Consider the following 19,391-nt stretch of genomic DNA (forward strand, 5'->3'; position numbering starts at 1 on the left):
ATGAAACCAGAGATCACAAGGAGCAACAAAACAACAGAGGGTAAGGTGAAACAAGTGATCACTGGGAACATCAAAACAGCAGAGGGCCTGATGAAACCAGGACCTATGGGGAACTTCAAAACAATAGAGGTCTGATGAAACCAGTGAACACAAGGAACATCAAAACAGCAGAGGGTCAGATGAAAGCAGAGATCACAAGGAACATCAAAACATCAGAGGGTCAGATGAAACCAGATATCACCAGGAAAATCGAAATAGCAGAGGGTCAGATGAAACCAGAGATCACCAGGAACATCGAAATAGCAGAGGGTCTGAAGAAACCAGTGATCACAAGGAACATCGAGATAGCAGAGTGTCAGATGAAACCAGAAATCACGAGAACATCAAAACATCAGAGGGCCAGATGAAACCAGAGATCACGAGGAACATCGAAATAGCAGAGGGTCAGATGAAACCAGAGATCACGAGGAACATCGAAATAGCAGAGGGTCAGATGAAACCAGAGATCACGAGGAACATCGAAATAGCAGAGGGTCAGATGAAACCAGAGATCACGAGGAACATCAAAACATTAGAGGGTCAGATGAAACCAGTGATTACGAGGAACATCGAAATAGCAGAGGGTCAGATGAAACCAGAGATCACAAGGAACATCGAAACAGCGGATCAGATGAAACCAGAAATCACGAGGAACATCGAAATAGCAGAGGGTCAGATGAAACCAGTGATCATGAGGAACATCAAAATAGCTGAGGGTCAGATGGAACCAGAGATCAAAGGGAACATCAAAAGATCAGTGGGTCAGATGAAACCAGCCATCACAAGGAGAATTGAAACAGCAGAGGGTCTGATGAAACAAGTAATTACAATGAACATCAAAACAGCAGAGGGCCTGATGAAACCAGAGATCACGAGAAACATCAAAATAGCAGAGGTCTGATGAAACCAGTGAACACAAGGAACATCAAAACAGCAGAGGGTCAGATGAAAGCAGAGATCACCAGGAACATCGAAATAGCAGAGGGTCTGATGAAACAAGTGATTACAATGAACATCAAAACAGCAGAGGGCCTGATGAAACCAGAGATCACGAGAAACATCAAAATAGCAGAGGTCTGATGAAACCAGTGAACACAAGGAACATCAAAACAGCAGAGTGCCTGATGAAACCAAAGATCACAAGGAGCAACAACACAGCAGAGGGCCTAATGAAGCCAATGAACATGGAAACAACAGATTGCCTGATGAAACCAGTGATTACAGGAAACATCAAAGCAGCAGATGGCCTGATGAAACCAGTGATCACAAGGAGCATGGCAACGGCAGAGTGCCTGATTTAACCAGTGATCACAAGGAGCAAAGAAACAGCAGAGGGGCCTGATGAAGGCAGTGTTCATAAGGAGCCTCGAAACAGCAGCGGGCCTGATGAAACCAGAGATCACAAGGAGCAACAAAACAACAGAGGGTAAGGTGAAACAAGTGATCACTGGGAACATCAAAACAGCAGAGGGCCTGATGAAACCAGGACCTATGGGGAACTTCAAAACAATAGAGGTCTGATGAAACCAGTGAACACAAGGAACATCAAAACAGCAGAGGGTCAGATGAAAGCAGAGATCACAAGGAACATCAAAACATCAGAGGGTCAGATGAAACCAGAGATCACCAGGAAAATCGAAATAGCAGAGGGTCAGATGAAACCAGAGATCACCAGGAACATCGAAATAGCAGAGGGTCTGAAGAAACCAGTGATCACAAGGAACATCGAGATAGCAGAGTGTCAGATAAAACCAGAAATCACGAGAACATCAAAACATCAGAGGGCCAGATGAAACCAGAGATCACGAGGAACATCGAAATAGCAGAGGGTCAGATGAAACCAGAGATCACGAGGAACATCGAAATAGCAGAGGGTCAGATGAAACCAGAGATCACGAGGAACATCAAAACATTAGAGGGTCAGATGAAACCAGTGATTACGAGGAACATCGAAATAGCAGAGGGTCAGATGAAACCAGAGATCACAAGGAACATTGAAACATCAGCGGATCAGATGAAACCAGAAATCACGAGGAACATCAAAATAGCAGAGGGTCAGATGAAACCAGTTATCATGAGGAACATCCAAATAGCTGAGGGTCAGATGAAACCAGAGATCAAAGGGAACATCAAAAGATCAGTGGGTCAGATGAAACCAGCCATCACAAGGAGAATTGAAACAGCAGAGGGTCTGATGAAACAAGTGATTACAATGAACATCAAAACAGCAGAGGGCCTGATGAAACCAGAGATCACGAGAAACATCAAAATAGCAGAGGTCTGATGAAACCAGTGAACACAAGGAACATCAAAACAGCAGAGGGATAGTTTAAACCCTTGTCCACGAGGAACCTCAAAACATCAGAGGGGCTGATGAAGTCAGTGATCACAAGGAACATGGAAATAACAGAAGGCCTGAAGAAACCAATGATTGCAATGAACATCAAAACAGCAGAAGCCTGATGAAACCAGAGATCGCAAATAACATCAAAACAGCAGAGGGACTGATAAAACCACTGATCACAGGAAACATTTAAACAGAAGAGAGCCTGATAAAACCAGAGATCACAAGGAACATCAAAACAGCAGAAGGCCGGATGAAAACAGAGATCACAAATAACAGGAAAACAATAGATGGATAGTTGAAACCAGTGATCACAGGATCGAAACAGCAGAGGGACTGATGAAACCACTGATCACATGTATCAGAATCACTGCTGTGCTCAGAAATCAGACCCAACTCCTCACTTGAGCTGCTGGATTCCTCCACTGGGGGCTTCTTCTTTCCTCTGCAGGTCAAGTCGGGTTTCTTTTTATGCAGATATGGCCTACCGCGAGACGATGCCACTATGGTTAATAGGAGAACCAGATGGCCAGTGGCCCCGGTCCCGCAGCAGACAGATGGGGCAAAAGCCTTTGATAGGCAAAAAACCCCTAGGGACTCTCCTGTCCTCCGGAGTAGGTGTAATACGTTTCTGTGTTGGCTGACGAATTCCGGACTGTAACACGGGCCAGTGTAGAGTAAGTAAATGGGTCCGGTAAAGGGGAGAGTCCAGTTCCCCCAATGTAAGCAGAAACAGAGGAGAGATGCCGGCAACAGAAGAAACGAAGAAAACTCAGGGAGCTCAGGACCGTCAGAACGGGAGAAGTCAAGGAAGGTGGAGGAGGAGCAATGATAGGGCAAGACCAGGAGTATGAGATGGCAGGCTGAGCGGGCAGAGAACCCAGATAAGGGAAACCAGCAGAAGCACGGGACGAAAAGGACAGGGGATAGCAGGCGTACCTAAGCCAAAGGAAATAACGTAGCGAGGCAACAAACTGAGAAATTCCTGCAAAGTTGCAACACGCCGCTGTCGGGAGGAGAAGGGCTTAATGCTCCCGGCGGCAGCCATGTCTAGAATAACTAGACCGCTGTGCGGTACGTGGAGGACGTGACGGCACATTCTAATGGTGGACCCGCCTCCATCGGTTCCAGATGCGCCGATAGAACGGACGCATGACAACAAGAAACCTTAAAACAGCAGAGAGCCTGATGAAACCAGGGATCAGAAGGAGAAGCGAAACAGCAGAGGGCCTGATAAAACCACTGATCCCAATGAACATCGAAACAGCAGAGAGACTGGTGAAACCAGTGATCACAAGAAACATCAAAACAACAGAGGGCCTGATGAAACCAATGATCACTGGGAACTTCAAAACAGAGGGCCTGATGAAACCAGTGATCACAAGGAACTTACCAGTGAACACAAGTAACATCGAAACCGTAGAGAGCTAGGTGAAACCAGTAACCACAGGGAACATCAAAACAGAAGAGGGCCTGATAAAGCCAGTGATCAGAAGGAACAGTGAAATAGCAGAGGGTCTGATGAAACCAGTGATCTCAAGAAATATCAAAACAGCAGAGGGCCTGAAGAAAACAGAGAGCACAAGAAACATAAAAACAGCAGAATGCCTGATGAAGCCATGAACATCAAAACAGCAGAGAGATTGATGATATGTGAGATCACAAGGAACATAGAAACAGCAGAATGCCTGATGAAACCAGTGATCAAAAGAAACATCAAAACAGCAGACTGCCTGATGAAAACAGAAATCACAAGAAACATAGAAACAGCAGAAGGCCTGCTGAAACCCGAGATCAGAAGGAACATCAAAACAGCAGAGGGCCTGATAATATCAAAGATCACAAGGTACATCAAAACAGCAGAGGGTCTGATGAAAACAGTGATCAGAAGGAACATCAAAGCAGCAGATGGCATGAGGAGATCCGAGATCACAAGGAACATCGAAACAGCTGAGGGCCTAATGAAAGAAGTGATTGCAAGGAACATTGAAACAGCAGAGGGCCTGATGAAACCAGGGATCACAAAGTGCATCGAAACATCCGATGGTCAGATGAAACCAGAGATTACGAGGAACATCGAAACAGTAGAGGGCATGAAGAAACCAATGATCACAAGGAGCATCGAAACATCAGAGGGTCAGATGAAACCAGAGATCCAGAGGAACATCAAATAGTAGAAGGCCTGATGAAACCAGAGATCACGAGGAACATCAAAACATCAGAAGGTCAGATGAAACGAGAGATCATGAAGAACATCTAAATAGCAGAGGGCCTGATGAAACGAGAGATCAAGAGGAACATCAAAATAGCAGAGGGTCTGATGAAACCAGCCAGAGATCACGAGGAACATCTAAATAGCAGAGGGCCTTTAGAAACCAGTGATCATGAGGAAAATCGAAACAGCAGAGGGTCAGATGAAACCAGTGATCACAACAAACATCATAACAGCAGAGGGCCTGATTAAACCAGTGTTCACAAGGAACATCGAAACAGCAGAGGGCCTGAAGAAATTAGTGATCACTGGGAACTTCAAAACAACTGAGGGCCTGATGAAACCTGGGTCTATGGGGAACTTCAAAACAATAGAGGGCCGTATGAAACCATTGATTACAAGGAAAATCAAAACAGCAGAGTGCCTGATTTAACCAGTGATCACAAGGAACATCAAAACAGCAGAGTGCCTGATGAAACCAAAGATCACATGGAGCAACACCACAGCAGAGGGCCTAATGAAGCCAATGAACATGGAAACAACAGATTGCCTGATGAAACCAGTGATTACAGGAAACATCAAAGCAGCAGATGGCCTGATGAAACCAGTGATCACAAGGAGCATGGAAACAGCAGAGTGCCTGATTTAACCAGTGATCACAAGGAACATCAAAACAGCAGGGTGCCTGATGAAACCAGAGATCACCAGGAGCAAAGAAACAGCAGAGGGGCCTGATGAAGGCAGTGTTCACAAGGAGCCTCGAAACAGCAGAGGGCCTGATGAAACCAGAGATCACAAGGAGCAACGAAACAACAGAGGGTTAGGTGACACACATGACCACTGGGAACATCAAAACAGCAGAGGGCCTGATGAAACCAGGTCCTATGGGGAACTTCAAAACAATAGAGGGTCTGATGAAACCAGAGATCACAAGGAACATCAAAACAACAGGTGGTTTGGTGAAAACCGAGATCACAAGGATCAAAACAGCAGAGGGCCTGATTAAACCAGTGATCACAAGGAACATCATAACAGCAGAGTGCCTGATTAAACCAGTAATCACAATGAACATCAAAACAGCAGAGGGCCTGAAGAAACTGGTGATCACTGGGAACTTCAAAACAACTGAGGGCCTGATGAAACCTGGGTCTATGGGGAACTCCAAAACAATAGAGGGTCGTATGAAACCATTGATTACAAGGAAAATCAAAACAGCAGAGTGCCTGATGAAACCAAAGATCACAAGGAGTAACGAAACAGCAGAGGGCCCGATGAAACCAGTGATCACAAGGAACATGGAAACAACAAAGGCTCATAGGAAACCAGAGATCACAAGGAACATACAAGTGAACACAAGGAACATCAAAACAGCAGATTGCCTGATGAAACCGGAGATCACAAGGAGCAACAAAACAGCAGAGGGCCTAATGAAGCCAATGAACATGGAAACAACAGATTGCCTGATGAAACCAGTGATTACAGGAAACATCAAATCAGCAGATGACCTGATGAAACCAGTGGTCACAAGGAACATGGAAAGAGCAGTGGATCTGATGAAACCAGTAATTACAAGAAACATAAAAATAGCAGAGGGCCTGATGAAACCAGTGTTCACAATGAACGTCGAAACAGCAGAGGGCCTGATTAAACCAGTGTTCACAGGGAACATCGAAACAGCAGAGAGTCAGAAGAAACCAGTGATCACTGGGAACTTCAAAACAACAGAGGGCCTGATGAAACCAGTGATCACAAGGAACATACCAGTGAACACAAGGAACATCAAAACAGCAGGGTGCCTGATGAAACCAAAGTTCACGAGGAACAACGTAACAGCAGTGGGCCTGATGAAACCAGAGATCACAATTAACGTGGAAATAACATATGGCCTGATGAAACCAGTGATCACAGGAAACATCAAAGCAGCAGATAGCCTGATTAAACCAGTGTTCACAAGGAACATCGAAACAGCAGAGGGCCTGAATAAACCAGTGTTCACAAGGAACATCGAAAGAGCAGAGGGGCCTGAAGAAACTAGTGATCACTGGGAACTTCAAAACAACTGAGGGCCTGATGAAACCTGGGTCTATGGGGAACTTCAAAACAATAGAGGATCGTATGAAACCATTGATTACAAGGAAAATTAAAACAGCAGAGTGCCTGATTTAACCAGTGATCACAAAGAACATCAAAACAGCAGAGTGCCTGATGAAACCAAAGATCACAAGGAGCAACAAATCAGCAGAGGGCCTAATGAAGCCAATGCACATGGAAACAACAGATTGCCTGATGAAACCAGTGATTACAGGAAACATCAAATCAGCAGATGGCCTGATGAAACCAGTGATCACAAGGAACATGGAAACAGCAGTGGGCCTGATGAAACCAGTAATTACAAGAAACATCAAAATAGCAGAGGGCCTGATGAAACCAGTGGTGTTCACAATGAACCTCGAAACAGCAGTACAGCAGAGGGCCTGATTAAAACAGTGTTCACAAGGAACATCTAAACAGCAGAGGGCCTGAAGAAACCAATGATCACTGGGAACTTCAAAACAACAGAGGGCCTGATGAAACCAGTGATCACAAGGAACATACCAGTGAACACAAGGAACATCAAAACAGCAGAGTGCCTCATGAAACCAGAGTTCACGAGGAACAACGAAACAACAGTGGGGCCTGATGAAGCCAGAGATTCCCCCCACTCCACCCTCCCCTTCCTCTTGTTTTTCACTTGCACTACATCAATTGTCGCCAGGCATAGTAATGTTACTGCTTGTTTGTTCTCATGTTCTTTCCCTCCCCCTCTCCTCCATAAATGTTTCAGCAGTTGCACTATCAGAAATGTCGCCAGGCCTAGTACGATAGTTATTTCACATTCTGAATTGTTTCAGGGACTTGTAAGATTGTAATTTGTTTTTCTCCCATGTTCCCTCCCTCCTTGAAGCACTTTGAAACACATTGTGTATAGGCGCTATACAAATAAACAATCAATCAATCAATCAATGAACATGGAAACAACAGATGGCCTGATGAAACCGGTAATTACAAGAAACATCAAAATAGCAGAGGGCCTGATGAAACCAGTGTTCACAAGGAACCTCGAAACAACTGAGGGCCTGATGAAACCAGTGATCACAGGAAACATCAAATCAGCAGATGGTCTGATGAAACCAGTGATCACAAGGTACATGGAAACAGCAGAGTGCCTGATGAAACCAGTAATTACAAGAAACATCAAAATAGCAGAGGGCCTGATGAAACCAGTGTTCACAAGGAACCTCGAAACAACTGAGGGCCTGATGAAACCAGTGATCACAGGAAACATCAAATCAGCAGATGGTCTGATGAAACCATTGTTCACAAGGAACCTCAAAACAGCAGAGGGCCTGATGAAAACAAGATCACAAGGAGCAACGAAACAGAAGTGGGCCTGATGAAGCCAGAGATCACAATGAAAATGGAAACAACAGATGGCCTGATGAAACCAGTGATCACAGGGAACATCAAAACTGTGAAGTGCCTGATGAAACCAGTGATCACAAGGAACATACCAGTGAACAAAAGGAACATCAAAACAGCAGAGTGCCTGATGAAACCAGAGTTCACGAGGAACAACGAAACAGCAGTGGGCCTGATGAAACCTGAGATCACAATAAACATGGAAACAACATATGGCCTGATGAAACCAGTGATCACAGGAAACATCAAAGCAGCAGATGGCCTGATTAAACCAGTGCTCACAAGGAGAATGGAAACAGCAGTGTGCCTGATTATACCAGTGATCAAAAGGAACATCAAAACAGCAGAATGCCTGATGAAACTAGAGATCACCAGGAGCCACGAAACAGCAGAGGGCCTGATGAAGCAAATGAACATGGAAACAATAGATTGCCTGATAAATCCAGTGATCACAGGAAACATCAAAACAGCAGATGGTCTGATGAAACCAGTGATCACAAGGTACATGGAAACAGCAGAGGGCCTGATGAAACCAGTCATTACAAGAAACATCAAAATAGCAGAGGGTCTGATGAAACCACTGTTCACAAGGAACTTTGAAACAGCAGAGGCCTGATGAAACCAGAGATCACAAGGAGAAATGAAACAGAAGAGGTCCTGATGAAGCCAGAGATCAAAATGAACATGGAAACAACAGATGGCCTGATGAAACCAGTGATCACAGGGAACATCAAAACTGCAAAGTGCCTGATTAAACCAGTGTTCACAAGGAACAACGAAACAGCAGAGAGGCATGAAGAAACTAGTGATAACTGGGAACTTCAAAACACCTGAGGGCCTGATGAAACCTGGGTTTATGGGGAACTTCAAAACAATAGAGGGTCGTATGAAACCATTGATTACAAGGAAAACCAAAACAACAGAGAGCCTGATGAAACCAGTGATCACAAGGAACATACCAGTGAACAGAAGGAACATCAAAACAGCAGAGTGCCTGATGAAACCAGAGTTCACGAGGAACAACGAAACAGCAGAGGGCCTGATGAAGCCAGAGATCACAATGAACATGGAAACAACAGATTGCCTGATGAAACCAGTGATCACAGGAAACATCAAATCAGCAGATGGTCTGATGAAACCAGTGATCACAAGGTACATGGAAACAGCAGAGTGCCTGATGAAACCAGTAATTACAAGAAACATCAAAATAGCAGAGGGCCTGATGAAACCAGTGTTCACAAGGAACCTCGAAACAGCTGAGGGCCTGATGAAACCAGTGATCACAGGAAACATCAAATCAGCAGATGGTCTGATGAAACCAGTGTTCACAAGGAACCTCAAAACAGCAGAGGGCCTGATGAAAACAGAGATCACAAGGAGCAACGAAACAGAAGTGGGCCTAATGAAGCCAGAGATCACAATGAACATGGAAACAACAGATGGCCTGATGAAACCAGTGATCACAGGGAACATCAAAACTGTGAAGTGCCTGATGAAACCAGTGTTCACAAGGAACATACCAGTGAACAAAGGAACATCAAAACAGCAGAGTGCCTGATGAAACCAGAGTTCACGAGGAACAACGAAACAGCAGTGGGCCTGATGAAACCAGAGATAACAATGAACATGGAAACAACATATGGCCTGATGAAACCAGTGATCACAGGAAACATCAAAGCAGCAGATAGCCTGATTAAACCAGTGTTCACAAGGAGAATGGAAACAGCAGTGTGCCTGATTATACCAGTGATCAAAAGGAACATCAAAACAGTAGAATGCCTGATGAAACCAGAGATCACCAGGAGCAACGAAACAGCAGAGGGTCTGATGAAGCCAAAGAACATGGAAACAATAGATTGCCGGATAAATCCAGTGATCACAGGAAACATCAAAACAGCAGATGGTCTGATGAAACCAGTTATCACAAGGTACATGGAAACAGCAGAGGGCCTGATGAAACCAGTCATTACAAGAAACATCAAAATAGCAGAGGACCTGATGAAACCACTGTTCACAAGGAACTTTGAAACAGCAGAGGCCTGATGAAACCAGAGATCACAAGGAGAAATGAAACAGAAGAGGTCCTGATGAAGCCAGAGATCAAAATGAACATGGAAACAACAGATGGCCTGATGAAACCAGTGATCACAGGGAACATCAAAACTGCAAAGTGTCTGATTAAACCAGTGTTCACAAGGAACAACGAAACAGCAGAGGGGCATGAAGAAACTAGTGATCAGTGGGAACTTCAAAACAACTGAGGGCCTGATGAAACCTAGGTTTATGGGGAACTTCAAAACAATAGAGGGTCGTATGAAACCATTGATTTCAAGGAAAATCAAAATAACAGAGAGCCTGATGAAACCAGTGATCACAAGGAACATACCAGTGAACAGAAGGAACATCAAAACAGCAGAGTGCCTGATGAAACCAGAGTTCACGAGGAACAACGAACCAGCAGAGGGCCTGATGAAGCCAGAGATCACAATGAACATGGAAACAACAGATTGCCTGATGAAACCAGTGATCACAGGAAACATCAAAGCAGCAGGTGGCCTGATGAAACCAGTGATCACAAGGAGCATGGAAACAGCAGAGTGCCTGATTTAACCAGTGATCACAAGGAACATCAAAACAGCAGGGTGCCTGATGAAACCAGAGATCACCAGGAGCAAAGAAACAGCATAGGGGCCTGATGAAGGCATTGTTCACAAGGAGCCTTGAAACAGCAGAGGGCCTGATGAAACCAGAGATCACAAGGAGCAACGAAACAACAGAGGGTTAGGTGAAACAAGTGACCACTGGGAACATCAAAACAGCAGAGGGCCTGATGAAACCAGGACCTATGGGGAACTTCAAAACAATAGAGGGTCTGATGAAACCAGAGATCACAAGGAACATCAAAACAACAGGTGGTTTGGTGAAAACCGAGATCACAAGGATCAAAACAGCAGAGGGCCTGATTAAACCAGTGATCACAAGGAACATCATAACAGCATAGGGCCTGATTAAACCAGTAATCACAATGAACATCAAAACAGCAGAGGGCCTGAAGAAACTGGTGATCACTGGGAACTTCAAAACAACTGAGGGCCTGATGAAACCTGGGTCTATGGGGAACTCCAAAACAATAGAGGGCCGTATGAAATCATTGATTACAAGGAAAATCAAAACAGCAGAGTGCCTGATGAAACCAAAGATCACAAGGAGTAACGAAACAGCAGAGGGCCTAATGAAGCCAATGAACATGGAAACACTAGATTGCCTGATTAAACCAATGATTACAGTAAACATCAAATCAGCAGATGGCCTGATAAAACAAGCGATCACAAGGAACATGGAAATAGCAGAGGGCCTGATGAAACCAGTAATTACAAGAAACATCAAAATAGCAGAAGGCCTGATGAAACCACTGTTCACAAGGAACCTCGAAACAGCAGAGGCCTGATGAAACCAGAGATCACAAGGAGCAATGAAACAGAAGAGGTCCTGATGAAGCCAGACATCAAAATGAACATAGAAACATCAGATGGCCTGATGAAACCGGTGATCACAGGGAACATCAAAACTGCAAAGTGCCTGATTAAACCAGTGATCACAAGGAACATCAAAGCAGCAGATGGCCTGATGAAACCAGGGATCACAAGGAAAATGGAAACAGAAGAGGGCCTGATGAAACCAGTGATCACAAGGAACATCAAAACAGCAAAGGCCCTTAGGAAACCAGTGATCACAAGCAGCATACAAGTAAATACAAGGAACATCAAAACAGCAGAATGCCTGATGAAACAGGAGATCACAAGGAGCAACGAAACAGCAGACTTGGGGTTCCCTTCCCCAAGTGTAACACAATCCCAAAAACATCTCAGGGGTCTCTTCCCAAGGATCAACACAGTTCCGAATCGTTCAAGTCTTATGAGCTTGACCAATATTACACAGTTCCAACTGGTAGTCCTTTCGACTTGTATCCAACAGATGCTCTCCTTCACTTCAGTACTTATCTGACACAGCCTTTGTCTCTGGGCTCTTATTGGTTCTTTCTCAGGTTGGACTACTCAGTCTAGGTGCAGCTGTCGGACCACACAGTCCACCCATTACAGGTCAAGCAGCCGATAACCCTTGGCACTTTGTGATGCTCTCAATCCTTCTTGATTCACACTGGATTTCCACCTGGCACCAGTGTCAGCACTTAACTACTGCTGTGGTTTCTTTCTGGCAACTGTGGGGCTCAATCAGCACTTATGTTTTGTCGTCTTTTGGCTTTGTCACAACTTGGAGTCAACTTGCCCCTTTTTGAGTTCAACAACTTGTCTTTTACAATTGCTTTTCATTGAAACCCTCGTGTATGTGCTTTTTGCCTGTGCAAGAACATTAACTGCCTTATATTCGCCCCAGAGCACTCTGGTACGAGTATGTTCTCTCTTGTACTCACCTGAGCTGCTCTGTTTTATCTGTCATTCTCAAGCTCCTCTTCGTTCCACTCTCTCCTTCCGCGTAGGCGTTGGGATACACAGAGAGCAGCGTTCACTTGCAGAGAAACTTCGGGCAGCATCCCGTGGCAATCAAGAGCTCTCTGTGGTTCCCAGCTGCAGCTAGGAACATGTAACACCGGCCAGTGTTGGGGCTTTGGTCCTCTCACAGCCCACTCAGGTCACAGCACCTTCTTCCTCCCTGTGGCACACACGGCATCCTCTCTGCCGGTCCTGCTCCAGCCTGCCCCTCACCACACGCCATCCACTAAAGTGGTGAAACTGACTAGAAGTGTGCATCGCTCCCAGTTGCCTCTTCCTTTGATATGTGTGTGTGTGCGCGCGTGTGCGTGCGTGCATGCATGCGTGTGCGTGCGTGCGTATGCATGCGTGCGTGCGTGTGTGTGCGCGCGTGTGCGTGCGTGCATGCATGCGTGTGCGTGCGTGCGTATGCATGCGTGCGTGCGTGCGTGCGTGTGTGTGTGTTCTGAAGGGGCTCTATCTGGCCCATATAAAGAGAGTTCCTTTGGGTTGGTATCTTTTTAATCTTCCGATACCAAGGGTGTTTCCATTTGTCGCCCTGCCCTGAGGGAAACCGAGTCTGATAACATGTCCCATAAAAGCTTCAGGAATGAAAGGTTCATCATGGAAAGGGAAGAGGGAATACTGCGTCTCACCTGCAGACGTTCTCTCCCCACTCCCCAATGTCCCTCCACCCACGTCATCCTCCCTCGCATATCCACCCGCAGGGTCGGCATCCGAAAGCAATGGTCTTACCCTGGCCACCTGAGGGTAGGAAGGTGGGAGAAGGAAATAAGAACGCCCTCGGGTTTCTCACAGGAGGGAAATGTAGTTTGCCTTGTTCTTATGGACATAGTCTATGAGTTAGTAAAAGCCAGACCCCCGTGTTAGTAATGAGATGAGCTGATCTGCACCGCCTTCCTTTGGACCTTTCAAATGCAGCACCAAGTCCTACAAATCTGAGTAGATCTGAGTGGATCTCCTTTATCCACATGTTACCCTCAGCAGCTGGCCTGGCACAGGCGGGCAGGGCTGGCATTCTCTCATCCCTCAGCAGCTGGCCTGGCACAGGCGGGCAGGGCTGCCAGTCTCTCATCCCTCAGCTGCGGGCCTGGCAGAGGCGGGCAGGGCTGCCAGTCTCTCATCCCTCAGCTGCTGGCCTGGCAGAGGCGGGCAGGGCTGCCAGTCTCTCATCCCTCAGCTGCTGGCCTGGCACAGGCGGGCAGGGCTGCCAGTCTCTCATCCCTCAGCTGCGGGCCTGGCAGAGGCGGGCAGGGCTGCCAGTCTCTCATCCCTCAGCTGCTGGCCTGGCAGAGGCGGCAGGCTGCCAGTCTCTCATCCCTCAGCTGCTGGCCTGGCACAGGCGGGCAGGGCTGCCAGTCTCTCATCCCTCAGCTGCGGACCTGGCAGAGGCGGGCAGGGCTGCCAGTCTCTCATCCCTCAGCTGCTGGCCTGGCACAGGCGGGCAGGGCTGCCAGTCTCTCATCCCTCAGCTGCGGGCCTGGCAGAGGCGGGCAGGGCTGCCGGTCTCTCATCCCTCAGCTGCTGGCCTGGCAGAGGCGGGCAGGGATGGCAGTCCCTCATCCCTCAGCTGCTGGCCTGGCAGAGGCGGGCAGGGCTGCCAGTCTCTCATCCCTCAGCTGCTGGCCTGGCACAGGCGGGCAGGGCTGCCATTCTCTCATACTTCAGCTGCTGGCCTGGCAGAGGTGGGCAGGGCTGCCAGTCTCTCATCTCTCAGCTGCGGGCCTGGCAGAGTCGGGCAGGGCTGCCATTCTCTCATCCCTCAGCAGCTGGCCTGGCACAGGCGGGCAGGGCTGCCATTCTCTCATCCCTCAGCAGCTGGCCTGGCACAGGCGGGCAGGGCTGCCATTCTCTCATCCCTCAGCTGCTGGCCTGGCAGAGGCGGGCAGGGCTGCCAGTCTCTCATCCCTCAGCTGCTGGCCTGGCACAGGCGGGCAGGGCTGCCAGTCTCTCATCCCTCAGCTGCTGGCCTGGCAGACGCGGGCAGGGCTGCCATTCTCTCATCCCTCAGCTGCTGGCCTGGCCGAGGCGGGCAGGGCTGCCATTCTCTCATACTTCAGCTGCTGGCCTGGCCGAGGCGGGCAGGGCTGCCATTCTCTCATACTTCAGCTGCTGGCCTGGCCGAGGCGGGCAGGGCTGCAATTCTCTCATACTTCAGCTGCTGGCCTGGCAGAGGCAGGCAGGGCTGCCATTCTCTCATACTTCAGCTGCTGGCCTGGCGTAGATGGGCAGGGCTGCAATTCTCTCATACTTCAGCTGCTGGCCTGGCAGAGGCAGGCAGGGCTGCCATTCTCTCATTCCACAGCAGCTGGCCTGGCGTAGGCAGGCAGGGCTGCCATTCTCTCATCCCTCAGCTGCTGGCCTGGCAGAGGCGGGCAGGGCTGCCAGTCTCTCATCCCTCAGCAGCTGGCCTGGCACAGGCGGGCAGGGCTGCCATTCTCTCATACTTCAGCTGCTGGCCTGGCACAGGCGGGCAGGGCTGCAAGTCTCTCATCCCTCAGCTGCTGGCCTGGCAGAGGCGGGCAGGGCTGCCAGTCCCTCATCCCTCAGCTGCTGGCCTGGCAGGGGCGGGCAGGGCTGCCAGTCTCTCATCCCTCAGCTGCTGGCCTGGCAGAGGCGGGTCAGGGCTGCCAGTCTCTCAGCAGCTGGCCTGGCAGAGGCGGGCAGGGCTGCCAGTCTCTCATCCCTCAGCTGCGGGCCTGGCAGAGGCGGGCAGGGCTGCCAGTCTCTCATCCCTCAGCTGCTGGCCTGGCAGAGGCGGGCAGGGCTGCCAGTCTCTCATCCCTCAGCTGCTGGCCTGGCAGAGGCGGGCAGGGCTGCCAGTCTCTCAGCAGCTGGCCTGGCAGAGGCAGGCAGGGCTGCCAGTCTCTCATCCCTCAGCTGTGGGCCTGGCAGAGGCGGGCAGGGCTGCCAGGCCAGCATCTCTCATCCCTCAGCTGCTGGCCTGGCAGAGGCGGGCAGGGCTGCCAGTCCCTCATCCCTCAGCTGCTGGCCTGGCAGAGGCGGGCAGGGCTGCCAGTCCCTCATCCCTCAGCTGCTGGCCTGGCACAGGCGGGCAGGGCTGCCAGTCTCTCATCCCTCAGCTGCTGGCCTGGCAGAGGCGGGCAGGGCTGCCAGTCTCTCATCACTCAGCTGCTGGCCTGGCGTAGGCGGGCAGGGCTGCCATTCTCTCATCCCTCAGCTGCTGGCCTGGCACAGGCGGGCAGGGCTGCCAGTCTCTCATCCCTCAGCTGCTGGCCTGGCACAGGCGGGCAGGGCTGCCAGTCTCTCATCCCTCAGCAGCTGGCCTGGCACAGGCGGGCAGGGCTGCCAGTCTCTCATCCCTCAGCTGCTGGCCTGGCAGAGGCAGGCAGGGCTGCCAGTCCCTCATCCCTCAGCTGCTGGCCTGGCAGAGGCGAGCAGGGCTGCCAGTCCCTCATCCCTCAGCTGCTGGCCTGGCAGAGGCGGGCAGGGCTGCCAGTCTCTCATCCCTCAGCTGCTGGCCTGGCACAGGCGGGCAGGGCTGCCAGTCTCTCATCCCTCAGCTGCTGGCCTGGCAGAGGCAGGCAGGGCTGCCATTCTCTCATTCCACAGCAGCTGGCCTGGCGTAGGCGGGCAGGGCTGCCATTCTCTCATCCCTCAGCTGCTGGCCTGGCAGCGGCGGGCAGGGCTGCCAGTCTCTCATCCCTCAGCAGCTGGCCTGGCACAGGCGGGCAGGGCTGCCATTCTCTCATACTTCAGCTGCTGGCCTGGCACAGGCGAGCAGGGCTGCCAGTCTCTCATCCCTCAGCTGCTGGCCTGGCAGAGGCGGGCAGGGCTGCCAGTCTCTCATCCCTCAGCTGCTGGCCTGGCAGAGGCGGGCAGGGCTGCCAGTCTCTCAGCAGCTGGCCTGGCAGAGGCGGGCAGTGCTGACAGTCTCTCATCCCTCAGCTGCGGGCCTGGCAGAGGCGGGCAGGGCTGCCAGTCTCTCATCCCTCAGCTGCTGGCCTGGCAGAGGCGGGCAGGGCTGCCAGTCTCTCATCCCTCAGCTGCTGGCCTGGCAGAGGCGGGCAGGGCTGCCAGTCTCTCATCCCTCAGCTGCGGGCCTGGCAGAGGCGGGCAGGGCTGCCAGGCCAGCATCTCTCATCCCTCAGCTGCTGGCCTGGCAGAGGCGGGCAGGGCTGCCAGTCCCTCATCCCTCAGCTGCTGGCCTGGCAGAGGCGGGCAGGGCTGCCAGTCTCTCATCCCTCAGCAGCTGGCCTGGCAGAGGCGGGCAGGGCTGCCAGTCTCTCATCCCTCAGCTGCTGGCCTGGCACAGGCTGGCAGGGCTGCCAGTCTCTCATCCCTCAGCTGCTGGCCTGGCACAGGCGGGCAGGGCTGCCAGTCTCTCATCCCTCAGCTGCTGGCCTGGCACAGGCGGGCAGGGCTGCCAGTCTCTCATCCCTCAGCTGCTGGCCTGGCGTAGGCGGGCAGGGCTGCCATTCTCTCATCCCTCAGCTGCTGGCCTGGCACAGGCGGGCAGGGCTGCCAGTCTCTCATCCCTCAGCAGCTGGCCTGGCACAGGCGGGCAGGGCTGCCAGTCTCTCATCCCTCAGCTGCTGGCCTGGCACAGGCGGGCAGGGCTGCCAGTCTCTCATCCCTCAGCTGCTGGCCTGGCACAGGCGGGCAGGGCTGCCATTCTCTCATCCCTCAGCTGCTGGCCTGGCACAGGCGGGCAGGGCTGCCAGTCTCTCATCCCTCAGCTGCTGGCCTGGCAGAGGCAGGCAGGGCTGCCATTCTCTCATTCCACAGCAGCTGGCCTGGCGTAGGCGGGCAGGGCTGCCATTCTCTCATCCCTCAGCTGCTGGCCTGGCAGCGGCGGGCAGGGCTGCCAGTCTCTCATCCCTCAGCAGCTGGCCTGGCACAGGCGGGCAGGGCTGCCATTCTCTCATACTTCAGCTGCTGGCCTGGCACAGGCGAGCAGGGCTGCCAGTCTCTCATCCCTCAGCTGCTGGCCTGGCAGAGGCGGGCAGGGCTGCCAGTCTCTCATCCCTCAGCTGCTGGCCTGGCACAGGCGAGCAGGGCTGCCAGTCTCTCATCCCTCAGCTGCTGGCCTGGCAGAGGCAGGCAGGGCTGCCATTCTCTCATTCCACAGCAGCTGGCCTGGCAGAGGCGGCAGGGCTGCCAGTCTCTCATCCCTCAGCTGCTGGCCTGGCACAGGCGGGCAGGGCTGCCAGTCTCTCATCCCTCAGCAGCTGGCCTGGCAGAGGCGGGCAGGGCTGCCAGTCTCTCATCCCTCAGCTGCTGGCCTGGCACAGGCGGGCAGGGCTGCCATTCTCTCATCCCTCAGCTGCTGGCCTGGCACAGGCGGGCAGGGCTGCCAGTCTCTCATCCCTCAGCTGCTGGCCTGGCAGAGGCGGGCAGGGCTGCCAGTCTCTCATCCCTCAGCTGCTGGCCTGGCACAGGCGGGCAGGGCTGCCAGTCTCTCATCCCTCAGCTGCTGGCCTGGCACAGGCGGGCAGGGATGCCAGTCCCTCATCCCTCAGCTGCTGGCCTGGCACAGGCGGGCAGGGCTGCCATTCACTCATCCCTCAGCTGCTGGCCTGGCACAGGCGGGCAGGGCTGCCAGTCTCTCATCCCTCAGCTGCTGGCCTGGCACAGGCGGGCAGGGATGCCAGTCTCTCATCCCTCAGCTGCTGGCCTGGCAGAGGCGGGCAGGGATGCCAGTCCCTCATCCCTCAGCTGCTGGCCTGGCACAGGCGGGCAGGGCTGCCAGTCTCTCATCCCTCAGCTGCTGGCCTGGCACAGGCGGGCAGGGATGCCAGTCCCTCATCCCTCAGCTGCTGGCCTGGCAGAGGCGGGCAGGGCTGCCAGTCTCTCATCCCTCAGCTGCTGGCCTGGCACAGGCGGGCAGGGCTGCCAGTCTCTCATCCCTCAGCTGCTGGCCTGGCACAGGCGGGCAGGGATGCCAGTCCCTCATCCCTCAGCTGCTGGCCTGGCACAGGCGGGCAGGGCTGCCATTCACTCATCCCTCAGCTGCTGGCCTGGCAGAGGCGGGCAGGGCTGCCAGTCTCTCATCCCTCAGCTGCTGGCCTGGCACAGGCGGGCAGGGATGCCAGTCCCTCATCCCTCAGCTGCTGGCCTGGCAGAGGCGGGCAGGGCTGCCAGTCTCTCATCCCTCAGCTGCTGGCCTGGCACAGGCGGGCAGGGATGCCAGTCCCTCATCCCTCAGCTGCTGGCCTGGCACAGGCAGGCAGGGCTGCCATTCTCTCATCCCTCAGCTGCTGGCCTGGCAGAGGCGGGCAGGGCTGCCAGTCTCTCGTTCCACCCGTCTCTGCCTTGTCACTGCTCTTCTCCTTCCACATTTCTCAGAATATCGCAGAATCATTTCACCCAACCTATCACGCTCATCTTATCCTTTTACTCCTTGTCGCTCATCCTCCATCTTTAACCCTCCCACCCCTCACAGTAACCCCACCTCACTAGCTCCCCTCTGCCATTACATGCATGTCTGTCTCTCTCGTTAGTTTTCTCTGTCATGATGCACACGATACTCAACATGGGTCATTGCAACATGCATGGAAGGTGCAGAATTTCTACAGGCCTTTCACAAGCAGAGTGGATCAGACGCAATACTCACCCAGGATAAAGACGGGCATGAAAGCTCCGCAAGGAATTGGCATCGTGGTGGCAATAACCGACATCCAGAACTATGAGAGAAGACCAAAGAGACCCTTCAGTGTGCATATTATCGACATCTCACATATCAAACAAGTCATGTATCCAGTCTTCTAATGGGCATAGTGAGACACAGCGTTGACCACCTTTGGGTGCCGCTTTGGGTGGAATGATGGTGAATTATCGATCACCTGAACATTGAACTGACTGT

General features: G+C 51.7%; 1 protein-coding gene across 1 annotated transcript in view; it reads right to left on the minus strand.

Moving 5' to 3' along the window:
- Positions 1-19,391, minus strand: part of CLCN1 (chloride voltage-gated channel 1) — a 1,282,884-nt gene that overhangs the window by 710,851 nt on the left and 552,642 nt on the right. Inside the window, exon 13 of the mRNA XM_069650302.1 lies at positions 19,143-19,212. Within this exon, the coding sequence (XP_069506403.1) occupies positions 19,143-19,212 (70 nt within the window). The remainder of the gene's footprint in view (positions 1-19,142; positions 19,213-19,391) is intronic.

Source organism: Ambystoma mexicanum, chromosome 3p, assembly GCF_040938575.1.
Source record: "Ambystoma mexicanum isolate Mex_15411 chromosome 3p, UKY_AmexF1_1, whole genome shotgun sequence".
NCBI lineage: Eukaryota > Metazoa > Chordata > Amphibia > Caudata > Ambystomatidae > Ambystoma > Ambystoma mexicanum.